The following is a 16,857-nucleotide window of genomic DNA, read 5'->3' on the forward strand; positions in this document are numbered from 1 at the left end:
AGATGCTTGTCTCGATTACGCCACGGTCGACCAACTTGAATCCTCTACGAACACTAGAATTCCGCAAGACAGCGTGCGTCCGACCTCTAGCTTTAGCGTTGTGTGTATTCGTGTTCGCATTTCGTGTGCTTTATCCATACATACATTTCCCCCGTACGCAAGAACATTCAAAGAGCCATGTTTAAATTCTTGAGTTACATGGTACATGTCACCATGGTTAGTTCACACTACACTTGTACAGAGATCTTACACGATCCGTCCAACGCTTGCAAAGACCTGAAAGTTGGACCAAGTCGAACAAGCCAGCATGAGTGGAAATTATCAGTGATTTCACAAGAACAGTACGGCTTACAACCGGGCGAAGGAGTTTACCGCAAACATTGTATGGTTTCTCAGCAAGTAAGGTTCAGACCAAGCTTCGTGGTATGCAGTAAACACGTACTTGGGGATATCTTAGGTAGCTTGGAGGCAGCAACCGTGGATGCGAGCAGGAGACATTTAAGAACATGGTATGGAAGATAACTGCACAACGATAACAGCGAAGTGTGACAATGTGATTCAGAACCCCGTACACAGGCTCAATAACCCCCTCCATCATCGGCAGCTCTGTGCGATGCCATCTGTCGTCTCTGAGCATCTTCCAACTTCGGACAATTCGATATCCCGTGTCCAAGACCTGATGCTGAAATCAACAAGCAATTCTGGTTAATTAAATATCACGCGTACCTCCACATACAGGGCAGCCTTTGAGCGAGCCACCCTGTGCTGCTCGAGGATCTTCGATGGTCCGCAAGAAGGGTGGAACCCTGTTACATGTCAGCAAGACACATTGGAGTGAGACAGACAACATACTTCTGTCCAGCCTCCATCAACAAATATTTCAAATCTAGAAGTGTCTGCTCTGGTGTTGTCATGTTTACAAACGTTGTAGCTATGCCAGTCTTTCCGCTACGTCCTGTACGGCCAATTTGATGTACGTAGTCCTCGATCTCTTTAGGCATGCTGAAGATGATGACGTGTTGAATATCGTTGAAGTCGAGGCCCTTTGAGGCAACGCCCGAAGCCACCATAACATCTTTGGCGCCGGACTTGAACGATTTAATGGCGTATTGTCGTTCCTCCTGGGCTAAAGACAAAAGTAAGGACGTCTGTAATTAGCAATGATGAAAAATGATTACTCTTTGAACCGTGAATTGCCACAGCCTCGACACCTTTCAGCAAGAGGTATTCTTGTATATCTGGTATAAAATGAGGACTTCGACGTTTGAGAGAGAAGAGAATAGCCTACCATCAACTTCATTTTTGTTCTCACTAAAGATAATAACTGGAGGAGCCGTTTTCTGAAGGCACTCCAGCAAGTAAACCATCTTCGCCTCCTGCTTGACATACTCCACCACCTGAAGAACGTCCAAATTTGCAGCGCCAGCACGGCCAACATTCACAAGAACAGGTTTGATTAACGACTGCTGCGCAAAGTCTTGGATCTTTCGGGGCATTGTCGCAGAGAAAAGTAAGGTTTGCCGTTGTCGCTATCAAGTACTATGAATAAATCACAGCCAATTAACAATTACGAATGCATACCTTGAAAAAGCTCATAATGTTGCGTACGTCATCCTCGAAACCCAAATCAATCATCCGATCAGCCTCATCCATACACAAAAACTTGCTATTGTTAAATGTGAATTTTCGCTTCTCTAGCATGTCAATCAGACGGCCAGGAGTCGCTACCACAATGTGTAGACCCTTGTTGAGCACGTGACTCTGTTCGCCCATTGATATGCCGCCAATACAGAGGAGAGTGTTGAGCTGTGGGTACTTTCCGTCCCTCGCAAGCGCGCCTGTCCAGGCAAGCACATTTTCATATGTCTGTGTGGCCAGCTCGCGTGAGGGACAGAGAACAACACCTACTGGTCCTTCTCCACGAACAAACGGGAGCTTTGTCTCTTCTTCCAGTGCGAGCATGATTAAGGGAAGGCAGAAGGCGAGGGTTTTGCCGGAACCAGTGAAAGCAATGCCAATCATATCTCGGCCAGCAAATCTACGAGTTTGGTCAGAGGAAGTTAATGAAAGAGTACGGGAGGTCGTACGCAGTGGGTATCCCTTGTAATTGGATAGGTGTCGGAGTAGTGATCTTCTTGGACTTTAGAAATTGCAGCATCGATTCTGGTATCTTCATGTCCTACGAAACAGTCAATCCAGCGCTGATAGAGTCGTCCATTATATAAGTACCGAAAAGTGCTCAATAGGAGGAGGTATGTCTTCTCCATCCACAATAATGTGGTATTTCTCTCGCAGTCGTCGATGTTGCTCATCTGTGCGTTCTCGAATATATTTTGGCGGCTGCCACCTGTAGCATAAGTCAGAACACGGTCAACTTCCCATTCGTTGCACGAATCTCACGATGTTTTGAGGGAGTCTGTGTAAGATATGCCTTTCGCAAGCTCTAGATCAGATGCGAGTTTCCTGCGACTTGCTATGGCAGCAAGTATCTCTGCATCTGCCTCTTCTTCTTTTTCTACTTCAGTCTTCTTTGCATCTATGACAATATTAGCATATACACAGCTCGCAACTCAGTAAGGCACGCACTCTCTGCAGCTTTGCGCTCGTGCACTTCCTGTGCTTCCATGAGCAAAGGCCTCTCCTTCCGTGTCTTCTCGCGCTGGCGTTCCTCTTCCCTCTCTGCATCTTCACGCTCTAATAGTTCCTCTAGTTGCTTCTTTGCCTTTGTCCTGTCAGAAACGGTGCTTAATGAAGAAAGTTTCGCCAATTTAGCTTCTCGTCGTTGAGCGACAGGAACGTAGGGCACATAATCGTCGTCGTCATCGAATGTGTACGTCGGTGACGGAGAGCGTGAGATGCGACGTCGTTTGGGTGATGATTCCATGTCAGGCGTAATAATCAGTTGGTGAGTTACAACTTACAAGTTAAACGATGCACCGATGACAGGTGAATGAGTGACAAAAACGTGACTTTCAGTGCCAACACTCAGGAGGCAGAAACTTCAAAGTGATCACCATGATTCCCACATTTTGCGTAGAATAGCCAAGTATCTATTTGTTCTCATATAAAATACATATTTTCAGAATCTTCCATCAATAGCTGTCTCTAGCTTCCTTGTGAGCACTCGCGACACGCCGACAGGTAATCAACACTAGGAGTAACTGCCCGACTACTTACCAAACGCTATATTTTGGTCCCAAAATATTCCCTCTTCGACGTCGATAATGGTACTACGTCGGGTGGTGAAATAGTGGACCCTGGTTTGGGGCGGTGTGTGTCCACGGCACCGATGGGGAGGGTGTACCTATAGTTTGTGAGTTAAGAGAAATTAGAGTGATGGAAAGGTGAAAGGAAAATTCAAGAAAAACTCACCGTTCCTCGTCACAACCATATGCCTTCGGAGTGAGCTTGATGACGGTGTGTAACGGTACATTGATGTAAGGCAGATCAGCTTGTGGAAGATCGTGAAAGTACGCGTAGAGGCAACGAATGATTGCCTGCCATGATGATCAGTATAAATTCTTGCTATGAAGTGGACATAACAGAATCAGGGTGTGGATCTGAACAAAAGAAAGACTATTTTGAGCACAGGAATCCACACGTACTTGATGTCCAAAGATCAATATGTTTTCCTGCCGCTCAAGTTCCATGATGACAGGCTCGAGGCGCACGACAACATCTCGGTAAGACTCGCCGCCTCGGTAACGATAGTTGAATTTGTCTTCGTCACGGTTGGCGAAATCTTCGGGGTATGCTTGCTGAAGCGCGAGAGAAATTTTGGATTAAGGATCTCAAGTAAGAAGCATTGTCATAAAACAGCATGCACCTCAATCTCCTCATATGTCATACCGTCGCAGACGCCAGCGTCGAGTTCATCAAGAGATTTCCAAGTAAGTTTGGGGTAGGGAAGTTCCGCAGCGGTTTGAATTGTGCGTTGAAGTGTCGAAGTCCAGACCTGTACGTTTGAGATGAGGTTCTGTACATGACTAGAAGTAGACAGGTACAATAAGTGGTGCATCCCCAATGTTGTTTCGTACAAGCTCAGGAAGCGCGTGAGCGTATGCCAGGCCGCGTTCTGAAAGCAGTGAGTCCCCGCCAATCCGGCCTTCGACGTTATACTGGCTCTCGCCGTGCTATAATAAGACTTGAGTCCGAGTTTCGAAATTTTCAAAGAAGACGCACTCTGGAAAGAAATATATTGCGTGGCTTCACATGCAAATTCATCAAATAAAAGGCAATGCGGCTTTGCAAGTAACCATTGATTCTGCTGAGCGTGACTTCATTGCCAATATCCGTGATTCGCAGATAACTAAGGTGGGGTTCGGTGATAGTCTCGTAGACGGCCTCATACTCCTTGATGCGGCGAAGGAAGTCACGTTCGGCCACTTCACGGGGAAGGTCCTTATAGTCCGGATCGCCGGAGGAGACCTTAAGGGCAACGTTGGCAGCGATGACAGCAGGATCGTTGCATATGGACTCGAGGAATATGACGGACATGCCCTTTTCTTTGGCAACGCGGGCGGAGATTTTGGCACTGAGTGAGGTGGAATTAACTATTACTGCTAGATGACCACATGGAATGGTGGGCGTACCGTCTCATACGGGTACTATTGGTTGCGTCTGGGGGGTGTAAATGACATGACTGGGGCAGAAAGTGAAAATGTACCGTGTATGGCGACGTTGCCGCCCCTTTTCAGCCATCGAATGAGCATCTCGAGACTATCTTCTGCGAGTTGCTCGCGAAGCTTAGTGGCTTCTACGTTGTTGTGGCTGAAGTAGTTAGAAGTGTGATCTTCGAGAATTCCACTTCTGCAAGAGGTGCAGTATATATAATGCACGACGAAATACTACGTACTGCTGGGCTTTGTGGTGCGCGCGCGAGCGGCGAAGCTGACCAACATTGAAGACCTAACCGACGATAAGTACCAGATTGGCCCGAGGACTAGGGCAGCAGACCTGTACGTCGTACTCTAGCCACTGTTGGGGGGGTAAGTGAAATCCAACGGCAGGGGCAAAGACAAACCTTGAGATAACGCATGAGCTTGTTGCTGAGGTAGGATTTGCCACGGGCGGGCAATCCCACCATTGCAAGGACGATCTTTGCTTCGGAGTAGTCTGGTTTGGCGACTTGCATGGTAGAATGATAAATGAGTGAGAAACGATAGGGATGAGGTGAGACGAACCTTTGTTCCCGATACCAACGACGGAGCGCGGGGGAGTCGGAGCCTGAGAGCCTTTCCGACTGGAGGCGGTGGACTCGTCGAATTGTTTGAGCCTGTGCGCAGTGTGCGGGGTGCCCAATCGTTAATTCATAATTTCAAGGTGACAGACAGACAATGATCTGAGGACTAACATTGGCCCACCAGCACGGAATATGACAGGCGGACTGCCGCGAACAACACTATCTAGGACAGCATCCGTATCGTCTGCCATGTCTTCGATGGCACCGAGGGCTGCGGTGAGCTCTGAGGAGAGAATAGGAAAATGAACTCTGTTGTGATCTTCGCTTGGACGATTCATGATGCAGATGGGTTGCTGAAAACTTGAAAGTAAGCTTAAGTGATTACTTGATTGATTCTGATGATATGATCTCGATTCTCGAACACGTGCTCCACGCGTACGTCGAATCGTCGACCATCTACGACCATGCAAGTAAAAGGTTTCCATTCAACGCTCTCAACTAGTATTCCTCTACATGCACGACATGAATATGCAGCATGCAACTTATTTGTCCTCCATGAACTTCCAGCCGATATTATCATTGACTCGTTTGAGCTCAATGACCATGGACTCTCCTTCCAGTTTGTGGGGAATACGAATCTGGAGCTACCCATGTCCGGGGTAGCGAATGAATCAGGCTGGCTGTTGGTCGCCGTTAAGCCGGAGGCAGACTTGATCGTGGTGGATGTGCCTCTCCATGTTAGATACGGTGTGCCGCAGGAGGGTCATGACCCTCGTCACATTATCCAGCTACCCCCTCCAACTTGTTTTTGGGCTTGTCCTTCCTCATGTGCGCTTCAAGCTCTCTCTTCTTGCCCGTATCCTCATGATTTCTTTTCAAGACAAATCACTCCACAGCACACTCCCATCACAGTCTCCCAAATTTCACTTGCTTAATTCATCTGCTCAGTTCGAAATCTTTCAGCACACAACTTCATCATTTCTCTCATTTGACATTCCTGTCGGCAACATCAATCACACCCTCTATATCGAGTTATGTACCGTGACTGTGACCCTCCTTGCCTTCGTCTACGTTGTCCAGCACTGTTGGACAATCTCCAAAACCCTCTATTATGTGCACCTCAAGATGCAATAGCTCCTTTTAGCACAGAGTATAGAGAAAGGCAAGCAAAATATCAGTCTCGTACCCATACCATTCAATAAAACGCGTGAACACAACCGGCAACCGCTCCCTTACACAATCACACACCGTCGCTGCTTCACCATCTTCCCCCATCTTCCCTTCATGCTTTCTCGCAATGCAAGGTTGAACACGTCTTGCACGCCGCTTCCCGTCTTTGCTGAGCACTCAACGTACTTGGCACCGATTTCCCGCGCCACCATCCCACCTTGCTCGGGTGTCACTGGCACCTGACCTTGTGCGCCAAGCATCCGTCGTGTTTGTTCGTCCCGCCGCAGGTCAGTCTTGGTTCCAACGAGGATAAGAGGTGTTCCTTCGCAAAAGTGGGCAACTTCAGGGTACCACTGGGATGTTGGTCAACACAACTGGGTTTGACACGCTGCTCAACAACATACCTTATCTTGCACGTTTCCTAGGGAGACGGGAAAATCGATAGAGAATACGATAAGGATGACGTCGGATTCTGGATAGGATAGTGGTCGTAGTCGGTCGTATTCTTCCTGCCCTGCGGTGTCCCAAAGTGCTAACTCTACCAGTTTGCCGTCGAATTGGATTTGCGTGACGTAGTTTTCGAACACAGTGGGTATGTAAGACTGCAGTCATGCGTAAATTTGAGTTCGGAAATGTGAATGAGTACATATATATGAATGATAAGACGTAACTCATGCGTACCTCGGGGAATCTATTCTCTGCATATACGATGAGGAGACAAGTTTTCCCGCATCCGCCTTGAGTGTAGTGGATTGAGCGCGGGCACGGACACTGAAGAGACAAGGGCAAGGGTCCGCGCACCATCTCCAACCACCACCAGCTTCTTCTTCATGTCGGGTCTTCTTGAGTCCATTGGCACCAGTTAGAATTATAGTTTGGGTGAGAAATATATGAAGAGACGAGCGACGGGATAGACAGCGAGCTGGAACAGATAGAGTAAGTCTTCAGGAAGTCTGCAACTCGTACTCGTGCACAGCGGACAATTCCAAACGCGTTGAATGTACTGGTCACGTGGTGATGATGTATATACTAGTATATACAGCCAGTTGCATAACAAGGTAGGGCATGTCATCTATTTTCTGGCCATGCGATGTCGCAAGAAGCGGGTTCTGCTATGGGTGGGATCATCCTGCATTGTGTATAGCAGGTGTGCTAGAAGCCGAGGAGGTACGTCGGATGGTCACACAATATTTGCCATTGATTGATAGCCCGCGTACAGGACTCACATGCAGAAGCTCTACTCCAGCGTGTCGCTCGTTCCGCAGAAACACAAGCCCTGATTGAAATTTGTGGGGCTCCACGGGTTCTCGGACGTTGTGTACTCAGTCCATTCGCGAGGTCATCATACCCCCAACCGGATGTCGACATGCTCTGCGGTTCCTCACGGTCGGATACTCCTCGCATATCCGATATACAACTGACTTTGATGTTAGGGCACACTCTACTACATACATATACTACCATCGTCATGATGCAAATTCTTTGCGGTTTTATGCCTTGGACTCGGATGGAACACGCCTTTTCGAGCTTCAGGATGAGGTCTTGCGTTGGAGCTTGAAACACGATTTTTCGCATACCACATCACTGCGAAGCGCGTCGAATACATGGCAGATCCTCGTCAATCAAGTATGTGTTCCAATAATTACCTGGGTCCGAGCTTGACTGCTGTAGTGGAACTCTGCAAAATTTCTCGAGCAGTTCATAGAGCACGAGCAGCGTGGTCAGACTATCGACATCCAAGAGCACAGCGCTCGTTTTAAAGAGACCTCAAAGTTTACAGCCATCTATGAGAAATTTTATTGTACAATCGACGCAATCGAAAGTTCGACGAATCTTTTCTGGCGTGTCACATCCTTTGTCTTCGTCTACTCAAGAGAATTTAGCATCGCAGGTATGCATTGTGTTATGTACCGGGATCTAATATCCAGCTTGCACCAAGTCCAACAGATTGAATCTAGGGCGAGGAAGTTGCGTCGCTTACTTCGAGGGGTGCAACCTGTTCCAAACGGGGACATGAGACTCAAGTCCTCTCAGTACATCGAGTCTGCGTCCCTTTTCGTTCCTTTTTGAGTGACATACTCAAAATTTTTCAAAGGTTTTATAACACCCTCTGGATCATTTTGAATGATCTTATCATTGGGATTGCGCTTCGTCAAATTTTACGGCAGGACCGTCAGGCTTTCCTGCACCTTTTCAAGCTTGTCTTTGAGGTTTGAATTGTCGAGTATCGCTCCATACTCTTTCTGACATAAATACGCAGGACAAGGCCGTACATGAAATACGACAGATCCTTCTGTGGCTCGACAGTTGGCCTGCAGGCCTCAAGCTGAACACCGAACTCAGCCGATTCTATTCGCACAGCTTTATGGGGCTGATTGCGCTTTGGAACAGTGCGTACTGACGTCTGTACCTGCACGATATTCTGTCAACCCTCATTGACACACAGGAGGTTTCCGAACCGTCATACCACTCATTCCCATGTTATTGGGTGCGTTGGAGCTGGGAAGTGCGTTTGGGGTGACGATGGCGCTTGCCATGGTGTGCGATCTTGTCTGCGTCTTTATGGCACATGTACAATTGTGCTATTTGGTCTCGGTGACTGTGTATGGTCATTTGTTACGCTTGGCGGCATCGCTTTGGAATCTTTTTCGAGGTGTGATTTTCCGCGGTTCGATAATGAGAACTAGTAATAACACGATTCAAGGACGACGACATAACGTGCTAAGGAATCGGACGGATCCTTGGGACTATGATGTCGACCAGCTACTTTTGGGGACTATTCTCTTCACACTGATTGCTTATCTCTTTCCCACCGTTCTGGTGTACTATATTTTATTCGCTACCGTGAGTCTTAGCATTGGTGTTGGTGGAGTATGTGAGCTGACTTATGTACGACAAGATGCGCGTCTCGACTATTCTAGTGTATGCGAGTTTGGAGACGGCGCTTGCGTTTATGAATTATTTTCCACTCTTTGCATTAATGCTTAGAGTTAAAGATCCACAGCGATTACCTGGTTAGTAACGTGGGACCAGTCGGTGTATTCGCTGAAGAAAATACTTTAGGTGGAATTTATATGAGAGTGGAACCAACTAATAGCGGAAATGGCGTAGATGTTTTTGTCGAGGTGGGCCATATTTTTTCGTGATTGCGATGCTTAGTAATTCTTTTTCACAGAGCCACCCATTGCCTTTTGCTGTCACTTTCAGCCAGTATGGTACGTCTCCCCAATGTAATTGGCAAAATTGCATTATAACATGGAAGCCAGTTGAACTATGGAAGCGATTGGCGAAGCATTATCAGCCATTTCGTCTCGTGTGGTATGTTGTATCAGGTCGAGTTCTCGATACCATCCCAAGAACATATGTCCATAGCACTACCAGATAAGTCTATTCCTGCTACGGCAGTAGTGTGTTTTGTTGTGACATCGCAGTTTGTATAGCGTCATGTAAAACATTGATGGTCCTTTGGGTAGCTGTTTGCAATTTTGCCTCGAAAAATATGGAGTGACCTGTGGCATCGCCACTCAAGTTTAGAATGTGAGGCGAGTTATCTAGATTTGGTGATAGAATGGGGCCACTACGATTGCTGTTTTTTTCGTAAGGTAGACTTTGCACTGTTTCAGCAAATGTCACATGATAAAGCATGACAAAAGTGTATAGGAAGGGTACATCAGTAAACTACGACTTTTCCCACAGGAAGCACAAAATTTGTGTTCTTGTGCAGCCAGTGGCAGACTCTACAGTTCCAGTGCATCAGTAAAATATTGACTTATTTAATCACGACTTTTTGGACTTTTTGATGGTTTTCACGTCTTTTCACTTCTTGTCAAAAATGAGTGGCCTTTTTTTCAGTTATTTTTCTTAATTCACTGCCTGGTCCCAACTTGAGTATCAGGAATAGTTTATTATCATTTCATACTTATGGAAAGCTGGACGTGTGCACACTCCGTTACTCACTGTGACATGACCCAAATAAGGCAGTCACAAGACCGGGACACCATACACCTCGAATGGGATCAAAGCAAGATTTCAAATACATTTAATTACATACAAACTGAGTGCAAGAAGATCTCTTTCACAGTAGTCCGTTGTACATTTCACTGAATCAATCTAAGCTATGTTCGTGCTCTCCACCTCGTTCCATGTGCTCTCTGCTTCATCAAGGCTTTCCACTTCCTTCCCAAATGGTTTGAGCCCAAACCCCGCCCATTTGCAGTATCCATTGCAGACATGCTTACTTTCAAACTCACTGACAACTGCCTCAATATTCCCATCGCCAAAAATATCACTCCTGTCGCCAACAGACCTATTGAAATATATTGAGTTGAGTCTCTGTCATTGAAATGAATGAAAAATATGTACAGGTGGGTCAGAATCTGAGGGTCTGTTAACAGTGCTGTACTCCCTGAACATCATGTCAATCAAGTGGAGTAAAGTCATGAATCAGACATACCTTGATAGTCGGATATGAATGCTAATTGTCTAGTCTTGACATATTGCACATGCTGCATGAAAACAAAAAACTCTGCAAAGTCATAGCCATAGTCCAACTCGTCGAGCAGAGGGTTGGCGTCCATGTTGTGAATAAATTTGAGAAAGAACTCATCACCATCCTTGATGAGTTCTTCAAGGAGGAAGGCAGCATGCATTGACCCTGTCTTTGTTCCAGCCCTGCTAGCACCTTGATGGTAGCACAATGCAAGACCAGCCTCCACAAAGTGAACACATGGAACCGTGAATGGTGGAGGTTCAGATGAAGATGCAATGGAATGATCAATGAAGTCATATGTGAGCATCAATAAAGATTTAGCCCAGTATAAGACATTGGCTTTTCTGAATAGCTTGGGAAGCTCATCAGCGAGTGAGTATTGGCCAATTTTATATGGCCCGAAATTTGCAGCTGTTGGAAATACTTTATGGAATGGTCGTTTGACCACAACTTTATGATGAGCGACCGATCCAAGACCAGTCTTAGGAGGGGCCGTTAGTGTGAGCCATCCAGTGTGAGCAGTTTTGAAGCCTCCGACTCCGATTAAGCCTTGAGTTAACATATCGATAGTCAACTGACTGACAGATAACTCAGCTGTGTCTACAGAAAACAATTGGTACTGTTCATCTAACAGGTTGGTAATGGGACAGGTCAGAATGAGGTGAAATTGAATGTTTTCATTCTGTGGGCCAAAGACTGATTCAAATAAGTGTTTGCTATTAACATAAGAAATTGATGAATCTACCTTATTTTACATCTAGGTTGGCACCTCTGCCAATCTTCAAGACTTCTTTCAGCCGATCATGATCAGGCGAGCAAAGAGCTCTAGCCCAAGGAGGTACATTCTTCTTTTGAGGGGGAGATGAAACACCACTGACAGCACTAGAGCTGTCAGCATGCTGATGGGAACTCTTGGTGGATACAGTTGTAGCATCATGCTTGAGTGAGGACATGACAGAGTTCAAAGAGCTGTCAGTGTGCTGGTGGGTCTCCCGGGTGGAGACAGTTACAAAATTGTCGGCATCATGTTCAAGTGAGGATGAAGAGGGAACATTTGCAGCTTCGTGAGGCCTGGGAGCACATTTGCTGGACTCCTGGACAGTAAAATGATAGTTAGGCTGGTAAGCAGACAACGTGCAATTAGATGCTTAGAGTCTGTTCGGACAGCAAAATTCTGAGAAATTTTGAAGATGGAATTTGATTATAATTGTCCTGAATATCCTGAATCAGTGTGATAGATGTGACGAATTTTATCAGTATACCATCATGCTGTTACGCTGACCGTCGGTCGGCGTGTGCGAACTAGGATAGGTCTTCTCAGCGACGACTCGAGTGAGTCTACTGAAGCTGAGCGTGGTCTGGCCTTGACGGAACGTCAAGGATTCCTCCGGCGATCTCGGTAAGACGGCGCTCGTCGAGATGCAGGGCTAGCGGATACGTGCTAAGTCGTAAGGGGGCGACTTAGAAGTGCGGTCTCACACAAGGAAGCTGGTAGGCTTAGATGAGCAAGTTCTGGGGATGAACCTAGTAGATTAAAGTAAAGTCTAAGTACAATAATCTGTGTCTACTTATAGGGAAGTACTACAAGTATTCTAGCTCAGTCTGTAATCAATAGTATATCGTAAATCTATGATAGCCAGACACGAGGTTCAGATAAGATACATGAGGCTTAACCTCTGATCAAGCATGCTGCGCCAAGGGCAGCTGCGCATAGGTACAGGAAGCGCCAAGCGCGCTCCGGATCTTCATGAAGCGACATGTGGTATTCATGCGCTGATCTAGGGTGTCCATGAGGCGTACAGCCTTCATGGATCAGGTACAAGGCCGTCTAGGCCAGGGGCGGGGTCATAGCGCCAGGCGGGGTCATAGCGGTCCAGACCGCTGTCTTTCTAGGTACGGGCGGCGCACAGCCGCGCGGGGAGTCTAGCAGAGCGGGGGCAGGCGTAGGGAGAGCTGGGGCTCTAGTAGGTGTTACAGATCCCTGTAACACATGCCAGTCACTCAACGAACTCGTTCTTTCTGCTCTCATAACATACCTTTCTGCTATACAATGCATGGCAAGAAGGATCAGGAAACCATGCCTGACATGAGAGAACAATGTTTCTGGACTTTGGACAATGAAACATGGCTAATTCAATACATCACCACGCACCGTGCCAAGGGTGGAGATGGGCTCAATTTTGACAAGACATTTTGGGCTACTGTTGCTGCCACGATGACTGCCCAAGGCTCCCTGAAGACTTCTGAAGCATGCCAGTCAAAATGGTCTCGAGTAAGTTCTTAGGTTACGTCTGATGATCAGCCTGTACTTACTGATGTGCCTTCAGATCCATTCAACCTTCAACATCATTGATAGATTGGCCAATTATTCTGGCTTGGAGTTCAGGCCAGAGCTTGGGGCCAACATCACTGATGCATCTGAGTCTGTCTGGACAGAACTTGTGAAGGTATGTTGATGTCATCATGCCAACTACAATAACTAATTACTGAGTCTAGAGTATGCCTCAAGCAAAACAATTCAAGAATAAGGGATGGCCGCACTACGATGTGGTGAAGGAACTTTTGCCGTCAAAGGGAAGGGGGGATGTTGCTCACCATGCTACCGCTTGGCCCGTAGTGCCAGCCAAAGACTGCAGCTGCAGTACCACCATGACTGGTACTACTGTTGTGCCAAACTTTGTGAGTGCCGGTTCTTGTTACCTTCATGCTTGAACTGACTTGAAGCCTGTCAGGAATCAGAGAAAGTGCTTGATGCTATCAAGCATCCAAACCCTCATGTCCCACCAGTGCCAGATGAACCGCCCTCTCCAATCAGATTCATTCCTTCAGAACAACCAATGCTATTTACTGGAAATAGTAGGCTTCCAGAGGCTTCTGCCGCCTCCTCCACATTAAGTTCATCGAAGACACTGGGAAAACACAGGGCCATAGCTGACGATGATGACTCACGGGCCATGGGCCGCCCTCCTAACTCCACCAAGATGGTTTTCAGCAGCACATCAACATCAAAATCAGTGAAATCACAGTGCCACGGCATCTCAGACACCTTTGACTACATGAGTGATGAGATTCATGGTCCTAGGTTGTCCTTCGATAATGCAACGAGTGCAATACAAGAACACATGTCACATATGCACGAACATATGTCACATGATGTTGCACACTCAGTAGATCCTGTCCCAGTATGCAAACAAAGGGCAGTTGTGTGTGTGCAGCAGGAGGAGAGTTTGACTGACGTGCAGATGGTAGCAGTTATGATGCACATTCAAGCTGATGTTGCGATAGCTGATATGTACCTTTCCATCCAGAAGGACGAGCTCCGCAGGTTGTACTTATCACAATACTTCAATTAGTCAGTAGCATGAAATTTTTGCACAATGTCTCTTTCAAACATGCCAATGTACTAGTATTTAGCAGACTGTGCAGTACCAGAACAAAAATTGAGTGACTTGAAAATACTGAGTACTGGACTGCTCAAACACTTCTTCTATGACCGGCAACCCTCTGCGCTCTCTTTCTACATTATAATCCACCCACATTTGATGCACAATTGTATCACAACGTGTTTGTGTGTGAACATGTGCTCCTTCACTGGGAGGACCTTCAGCAAGTACACCGGCATCATAGGCTCCTGGATCGAGGTCGAGATCCCGATGGTCTTCCAGGTCATTTGGATCATGGACGCGAATAACATTGTGCACAAAGCACAATGCTGGAGGGATCCGGGTCTGCACATCCATTGTGTAGTTGGGCAGAAGAAGGAGAATATTGAAGTGGTTTTTAATTACACCGAAAATACGCTTGATGACATTGCGAAGCATGGCATGTCATAAGTTGAAGAGTTCCTTATGGTTACAGGGCCTATAAAACAAAGGTAGCACACAGTAGACATCAGATAATTGTTAGCATGACATACACTAGATTTGCCCAACCCCATTCAGCCAAATGGTAGTGCACTCCACGATATGGGACAAGAAGCTCATTACATGACGCAAATCCAGCATCGGCAAGGTAGTATTTGCCAGCAGGGATTCTGAGATCTGTGATGCAAGCAGCATGATAGACACATGCATCTGCTGCTGACCCCTCCCAACCACTCAGCATGTAGAGGAAGAACATATCAAACGAGCAGGCCACAAGACAATTTTGTGTCAAGGTGCCTTTGTGATTGCGAGTGCCATGACGCTGTTCAGCTGATGGGTGACAGGTGATGTGGGTGCTGTCAATAGCACCAATGGCATCAGCAAAGTAGGGGTAAAACTTTGGATTTTGGGAGACTTCAGGAGGTATTGGACTTGTTGCATCAGGTAGCCGGACATATGTTGTGTAGATGGGGGGGCACGAGAATGCAATGAGAATGCATTTAAAGTACCTTTGAAATGTATCACTAAACAAGCATGGTATGATAGAAACAACATACTTTGATATTGTATCGTCAGAGCGTTGAAAGTGCTCACTGAGGTGGTGGACAGAAAGAACAGTAACACATCCATAAAGAAAGATAGCTAATTGCTCCTCAAGGGTGACATGTTTTGAGTACCGACATCCCACAGTGTGAAGTAGATTTAGGAGGACATAGAAAACGTGTTGGCGTACACCAAGTTCACAACGTATGCGGTCTGGATGACTGGCGAGAAGTTCTTTGGCCCATGCTATTCCTGATAGTGCCGAAGTGTGATATGGTGTCTTCTCAGGGTAGGCCTTTGAATAAACTTTGTATGCCTAATTAGCTGCATCAATGGCAATTATAGAGACTGCACGAGTAGCATGATAAAACATCCCCTCAAGAATGTCCAATTCATTGTCACTATCTTCCTCCACATTCATAGGTACTAACATCCCATCATTGGCAGAATCAGACCTTTCAGCATCATCCACATCTGGAGGGTCTTGATTAGGGTCAGGGTGCATTCTAATTTCTGCTGGATGCTGGTTGCAATGATGAATGGTAGCATAATACAAGATTGATACTGCCAGTAATACCCGTTATCAGTGTGACATCTCTAACTATTTGGAATTGTTTGTACTGTAATGAAATTTCAAGTGGAAATTGCAAAATTTTGCTGTCTGAATAGACTCTTACTATTTCAGCAGCTGTGAGCCAATTCTCATATTCAATCCACTGAACCTCTGGGATGACAACCATGAGCACAAATTGTTTAGGCTTGAAACTAGACTTAGTGCCTTTGCAAGATGGGTGCTGGCATTGATCATAAAAATAAGGAACAAACAGCGGGTGACTGGATAGATCCACCCATCCAGCATCTCGTACTACGAACTCATGAAGTCACCAGATAAATCCGCCACTGAATGTGTGTAACTTTGGGACAACAGTGTAGGACTTGGAGTCCTTGTAGCCTTGTAGAGGCTATTTTTGCAGTGTCCCTTAGGTTCTCGCATTGTGCATGCTATCGCTAACGCAGCACACATCATATCTGCTATCGGCTGATGGCTGTGGCTCATGCGCGCGCTGAAGGTTCAATGATACAGCGAAGCACAAACAATGCTCCTGACTGTATCTATAAATGCTGTAAGGTCGCGCATCGCCTAGTCTGCTATACTTGAGACGACAAGTGCATTCAACCCTAAAGGGGAAGCGAGTGCAGCAAGGATCTAGTAGTAGGCACTGAAGGCGCTACTGGTTGGCAAATGCAAAGCGCGGGAAAGTGCAGGTGCGCGCGAGGCGTGGGAATGCGCGTGCGTGTATGCGGAAATAAGAGAGAGTATGAGTGAGTTTGCTTAAGTGATGATTAGACACTAGACAAGAGGTGAGAGATGCAAGCTGAGAGATGTTATATGCGAGGTGCCAAGGAATAGATTTCAACTATGCTCTGCTGGGTAGTAAATGGGTATTGTTCTGGTTCAGTCCTCTCTCGTTCGTGGTGGGTGAGTAAGTCAGTAATAGTATGTACTGCTGGCGCTTAAGTATGGCGCCTAAGCGCTGTCATGCAGAGCTGAAGCACTACCGAGTAAGGTATGTAAGGATATATGTAAGTAAGGGTCCATGATAAAAATA

At 46.5% G+C, this 16,857-nt stretch overlaps 7 protein-coding genes across 7 annotated transcripts; 3 read left to right on the forward strand and 4 right to left on the reverse strand.

Moving 5' to 3' along the window:
- Positions 1–356: 356 nt before the first annotated feature.
- Positions 357–2,970, reverse strand: F5147DRAFT_751607 (P-loop containing nucleoside triphosphate hydrolase protein). Its single transcript, XM_041440193.1, has 11 exons — positions 2,587–2,970; positions 2,401–2,536; positions 2,230–2,347; positions 2,088–2,179; positions 1,582–2,038; positions 1,289–1,529; positions 1,179–1,238; positions 853–1,126; positions 727–806; positions 443–676; positions 357–391 (listed from the first exon to the last, which is right to left on the reverse strand). Exons 1-10 carry the CDS (start codon positions 2,882–2,884, stop codon positions 579–581), a joined length of 1,854 nt encoding a protein of 617 aa, XP_041296991.1. The 5' UTR covers positions 2,885–2,970; the 3' UTR covers positions 357–391; positions 443–578.
- Positions 2,971–3,021: 51 nt separating this feature from the next.
- On the reverse strand, positions 3,022–5,544 carry F5147DRAFT_676850 (bifunctional 6-phosphofructo-2-kinase fructose-2,6-bisphosphate 2-phosphatase). Its single transcript, XM_041436075.1, has 13 exons — positions 5,354–5,544; positions 5,184–5,275; positions 5,024–5,127; positions 4,957–4,977; positions 4,856–4,908; positions 4,667–4,809; positions 4,593–4,620; positions 4,183–4,534; positions 4,005–4,133; positions 3,827–3,955; positions 3,606–3,758; positions 3,373–3,497; positions 3,022–3,304 (listed from the first exon to the last, which is right to left on the reverse strand). The coding sequence occupies exons 1-13, from the start codon at positions 5,518–5,520 to the stop codon at positions 3,184–3,186; spliced, it is 1,617 nt and encodes a 538-aa protein (XP_041296992.1). The 5' UTR covers positions 5,521–5,544; the 3' UTR covers positions 3,022–3,183.
- Positions 5,545–5,617: 73 nt separating this feature from the next.
- Positions 5,618–6,365, forward strand: F5147DRAFT_414542 (PIG-X). The gene is made up of 2 exons (XM_041429696.1): positions 5,618–6,010; positions 6,063–6,365. Exons 1-2 carry the CDS (start codon positions 5,647–5,649, stop codon positions 6,314–6,316), a joined length of 618 nt encoding a protein of 205 aa, XP_041296993.1. The 5' UTR covers positions 5,618–5,646; the 3' UTR covers positions 6,317–6,365.
- Positions 6,366–6,414: 49 nt separating this feature from the next.
- On the reverse strand, positions 6,415–7,205 carry F5147DRAFT_569795 (signal transducer; the record flags this gene model as incomplete). Its single annotated transcript, XM_041430966.1, has 4 exons — positions 6,415–6,705; positions 6,757–6,954; positions 7,034–7,089; positions 7,154–7,205. The coding sequence occupies 4 exons, from the start codon at positions 7,203–7,205 to the stop codon at positions 6,415–6,417; spliced, it is 597 nt and encodes a 198-aa protein (XP_041296994.1).
- A 190-nt stretch (positions 7,206–7,395) lies between these two features.
- On the forward strand, positions 7,396–9,965 carry F5147DRAFT_676856 (N-acetylglucosaminyl transferase component-domain-containing protein). Its single transcript, XM_041436076.1, has 13 exons — positions 7,396–7,519; positions 7,572–7,738; positions 7,786–7,978; positions 8,024–8,243; positions 8,292–8,394; positions 8,448–8,562; positions 8,613–8,742; positions 8,799–9,005; positions 9,057–9,196; positions 9,252–9,366; positions 9,416–9,477; positions 9,528–9,567; positions 9,619–9,965. Exons 1-13 carry the CDS (start codon positions 7,418–7,420, stop codon positions 9,735–9,737), a joined length of 1,713 nt encoding a protein of 570 aa, XP_041296995.1. The 5' UTR covers positions 7,396–7,417; the 3' UTR covers positions 9,738–9,965.
- An 823-nt stretch (positions 9,966–10,788) lies between these two features.
- On the reverse strand, positions 10,789–11,403 carry F5147DRAFT_569258 (uncharacterized protein; the record flags this gene model as incomplete). The annotated part of the gene is made up of 1 exon (XM_041430944.1): positions 10,789–11,403. The coding sequence occupies one exon, from the start codon at positions 11,401–11,403 to the stop codon at positions 10,789–10,791; it is 615 nt and encodes a 204-aa protein (XP_041296996.1).
- Positions 11,404–12,918: 1,515 nt separating this feature from the next.
- Positions 12,919–14,194, forward strand: F5147DRAFT_769735 (uncharacterized protein; the record flags this gene model as incomplete). The annotated part of the gene is made up of 4 exons (XM_041441064.1): positions 12,919–13,113; positions 13,169–13,288; positions 13,338–13,520; positions 13,574–14,194. 4 exons carry the CDS (start codon positions 12,919–12,921, stop codon positions 14,192–14,194), a joined length of 1,119 nt encoding a protein of 372 aa, XP_041296997.1.
- Positions 14,195–16,857: the final 2,663 nt, after the last annotated feature.

Source organism: Suillus discolor, assembly GCF_016758755.1.
Source record: "Suillus discolor strain FC423 chromosome Unknown F5147scaffold_8, whole genome shotgun sequence".
NCBI classification, from domain to species: Eukaryota; Fungi; Basidiomycota; class Agaricomycetes; order Boletales; family Suillaceae; genus Suillus; species Suillus discolor.

Coding starts and splice junctions, on each gene's coding strand:
- F5147DRAFT_751607 (XM_041440193.1), bottom strand. CDS start 2,884: ATGGAATCATCACCCAAACGACGTCGCATCTCACGCTCTCCGTCACCG. Junction 2,537..2,586: donor CGAGCGCAAAGCTGCAGAGA/GTGCGTGCCTTA, acceptor ATATTGTCATAG/ATGCAAAGAAGACTGAAGTA. Junction 2,348..2,400: donor ACAGACTCCCTCAAAACATC/GTGAGATTCGTG, acceptor CTTATGCTACAG/GTGGCAGCCGCCAAAATATA.
- F5147DRAFT_676850 (XM_041436075.1), bottom strand. CDS start 5,520: ATGAATCGTCCAAGCGAAGATCACAACAGAGTTCATTTTCCTATTCTC. Junction 4,909..4,956: donor GGCTAGAGTACGACGTACAG/GTCTGCTGCCCT, acceptor ATCGTCGGTTAG/GTCTTCAATGTTGGTCAGCT. Junction 3,956..4,004: donor TTGGGGATGCACCACTTATT/GTACCTGTCTAC, acceptor TCAAACGTACAG/GTCTGGACTTCGACACTTCA.
- F5147DRAFT_414542 (XM_041429696.1), top strand. CDS start 5,647: ATGCAAGTAAAAGGTTTCCATTCAACGCTCTCAACTAGTATTCCTCTA. Junction 6,011..6,062: donor TTGGGCTTGTCCTTCCTCAT/GTGCGCTTCAAG, acceptor TTTCTTTTCAAG/ACAAATCACTCCACAGCACA.
- F5147DRAFT_676856 (XM_041436076.1), top strand. CDS start 7,418: ATGTCATCTATTTTCTGGCCATGCGATGTCGCAAGAAGCGGGTTCTGC. Junction 8,244..8,291: donor AAGAGAATTTAGCATCGCAG/GTATGCATTGTG, acceptor GCTTGCACCAAG/TCCAACAGATTGAATCTAGG. Junction 9,006..9,056: donor GCTTTGGAATCTTTTTCGAG/GTGTGATTTTCC, acceptor ACACGATTCAAG/GACGACGACATAACGTGCTA.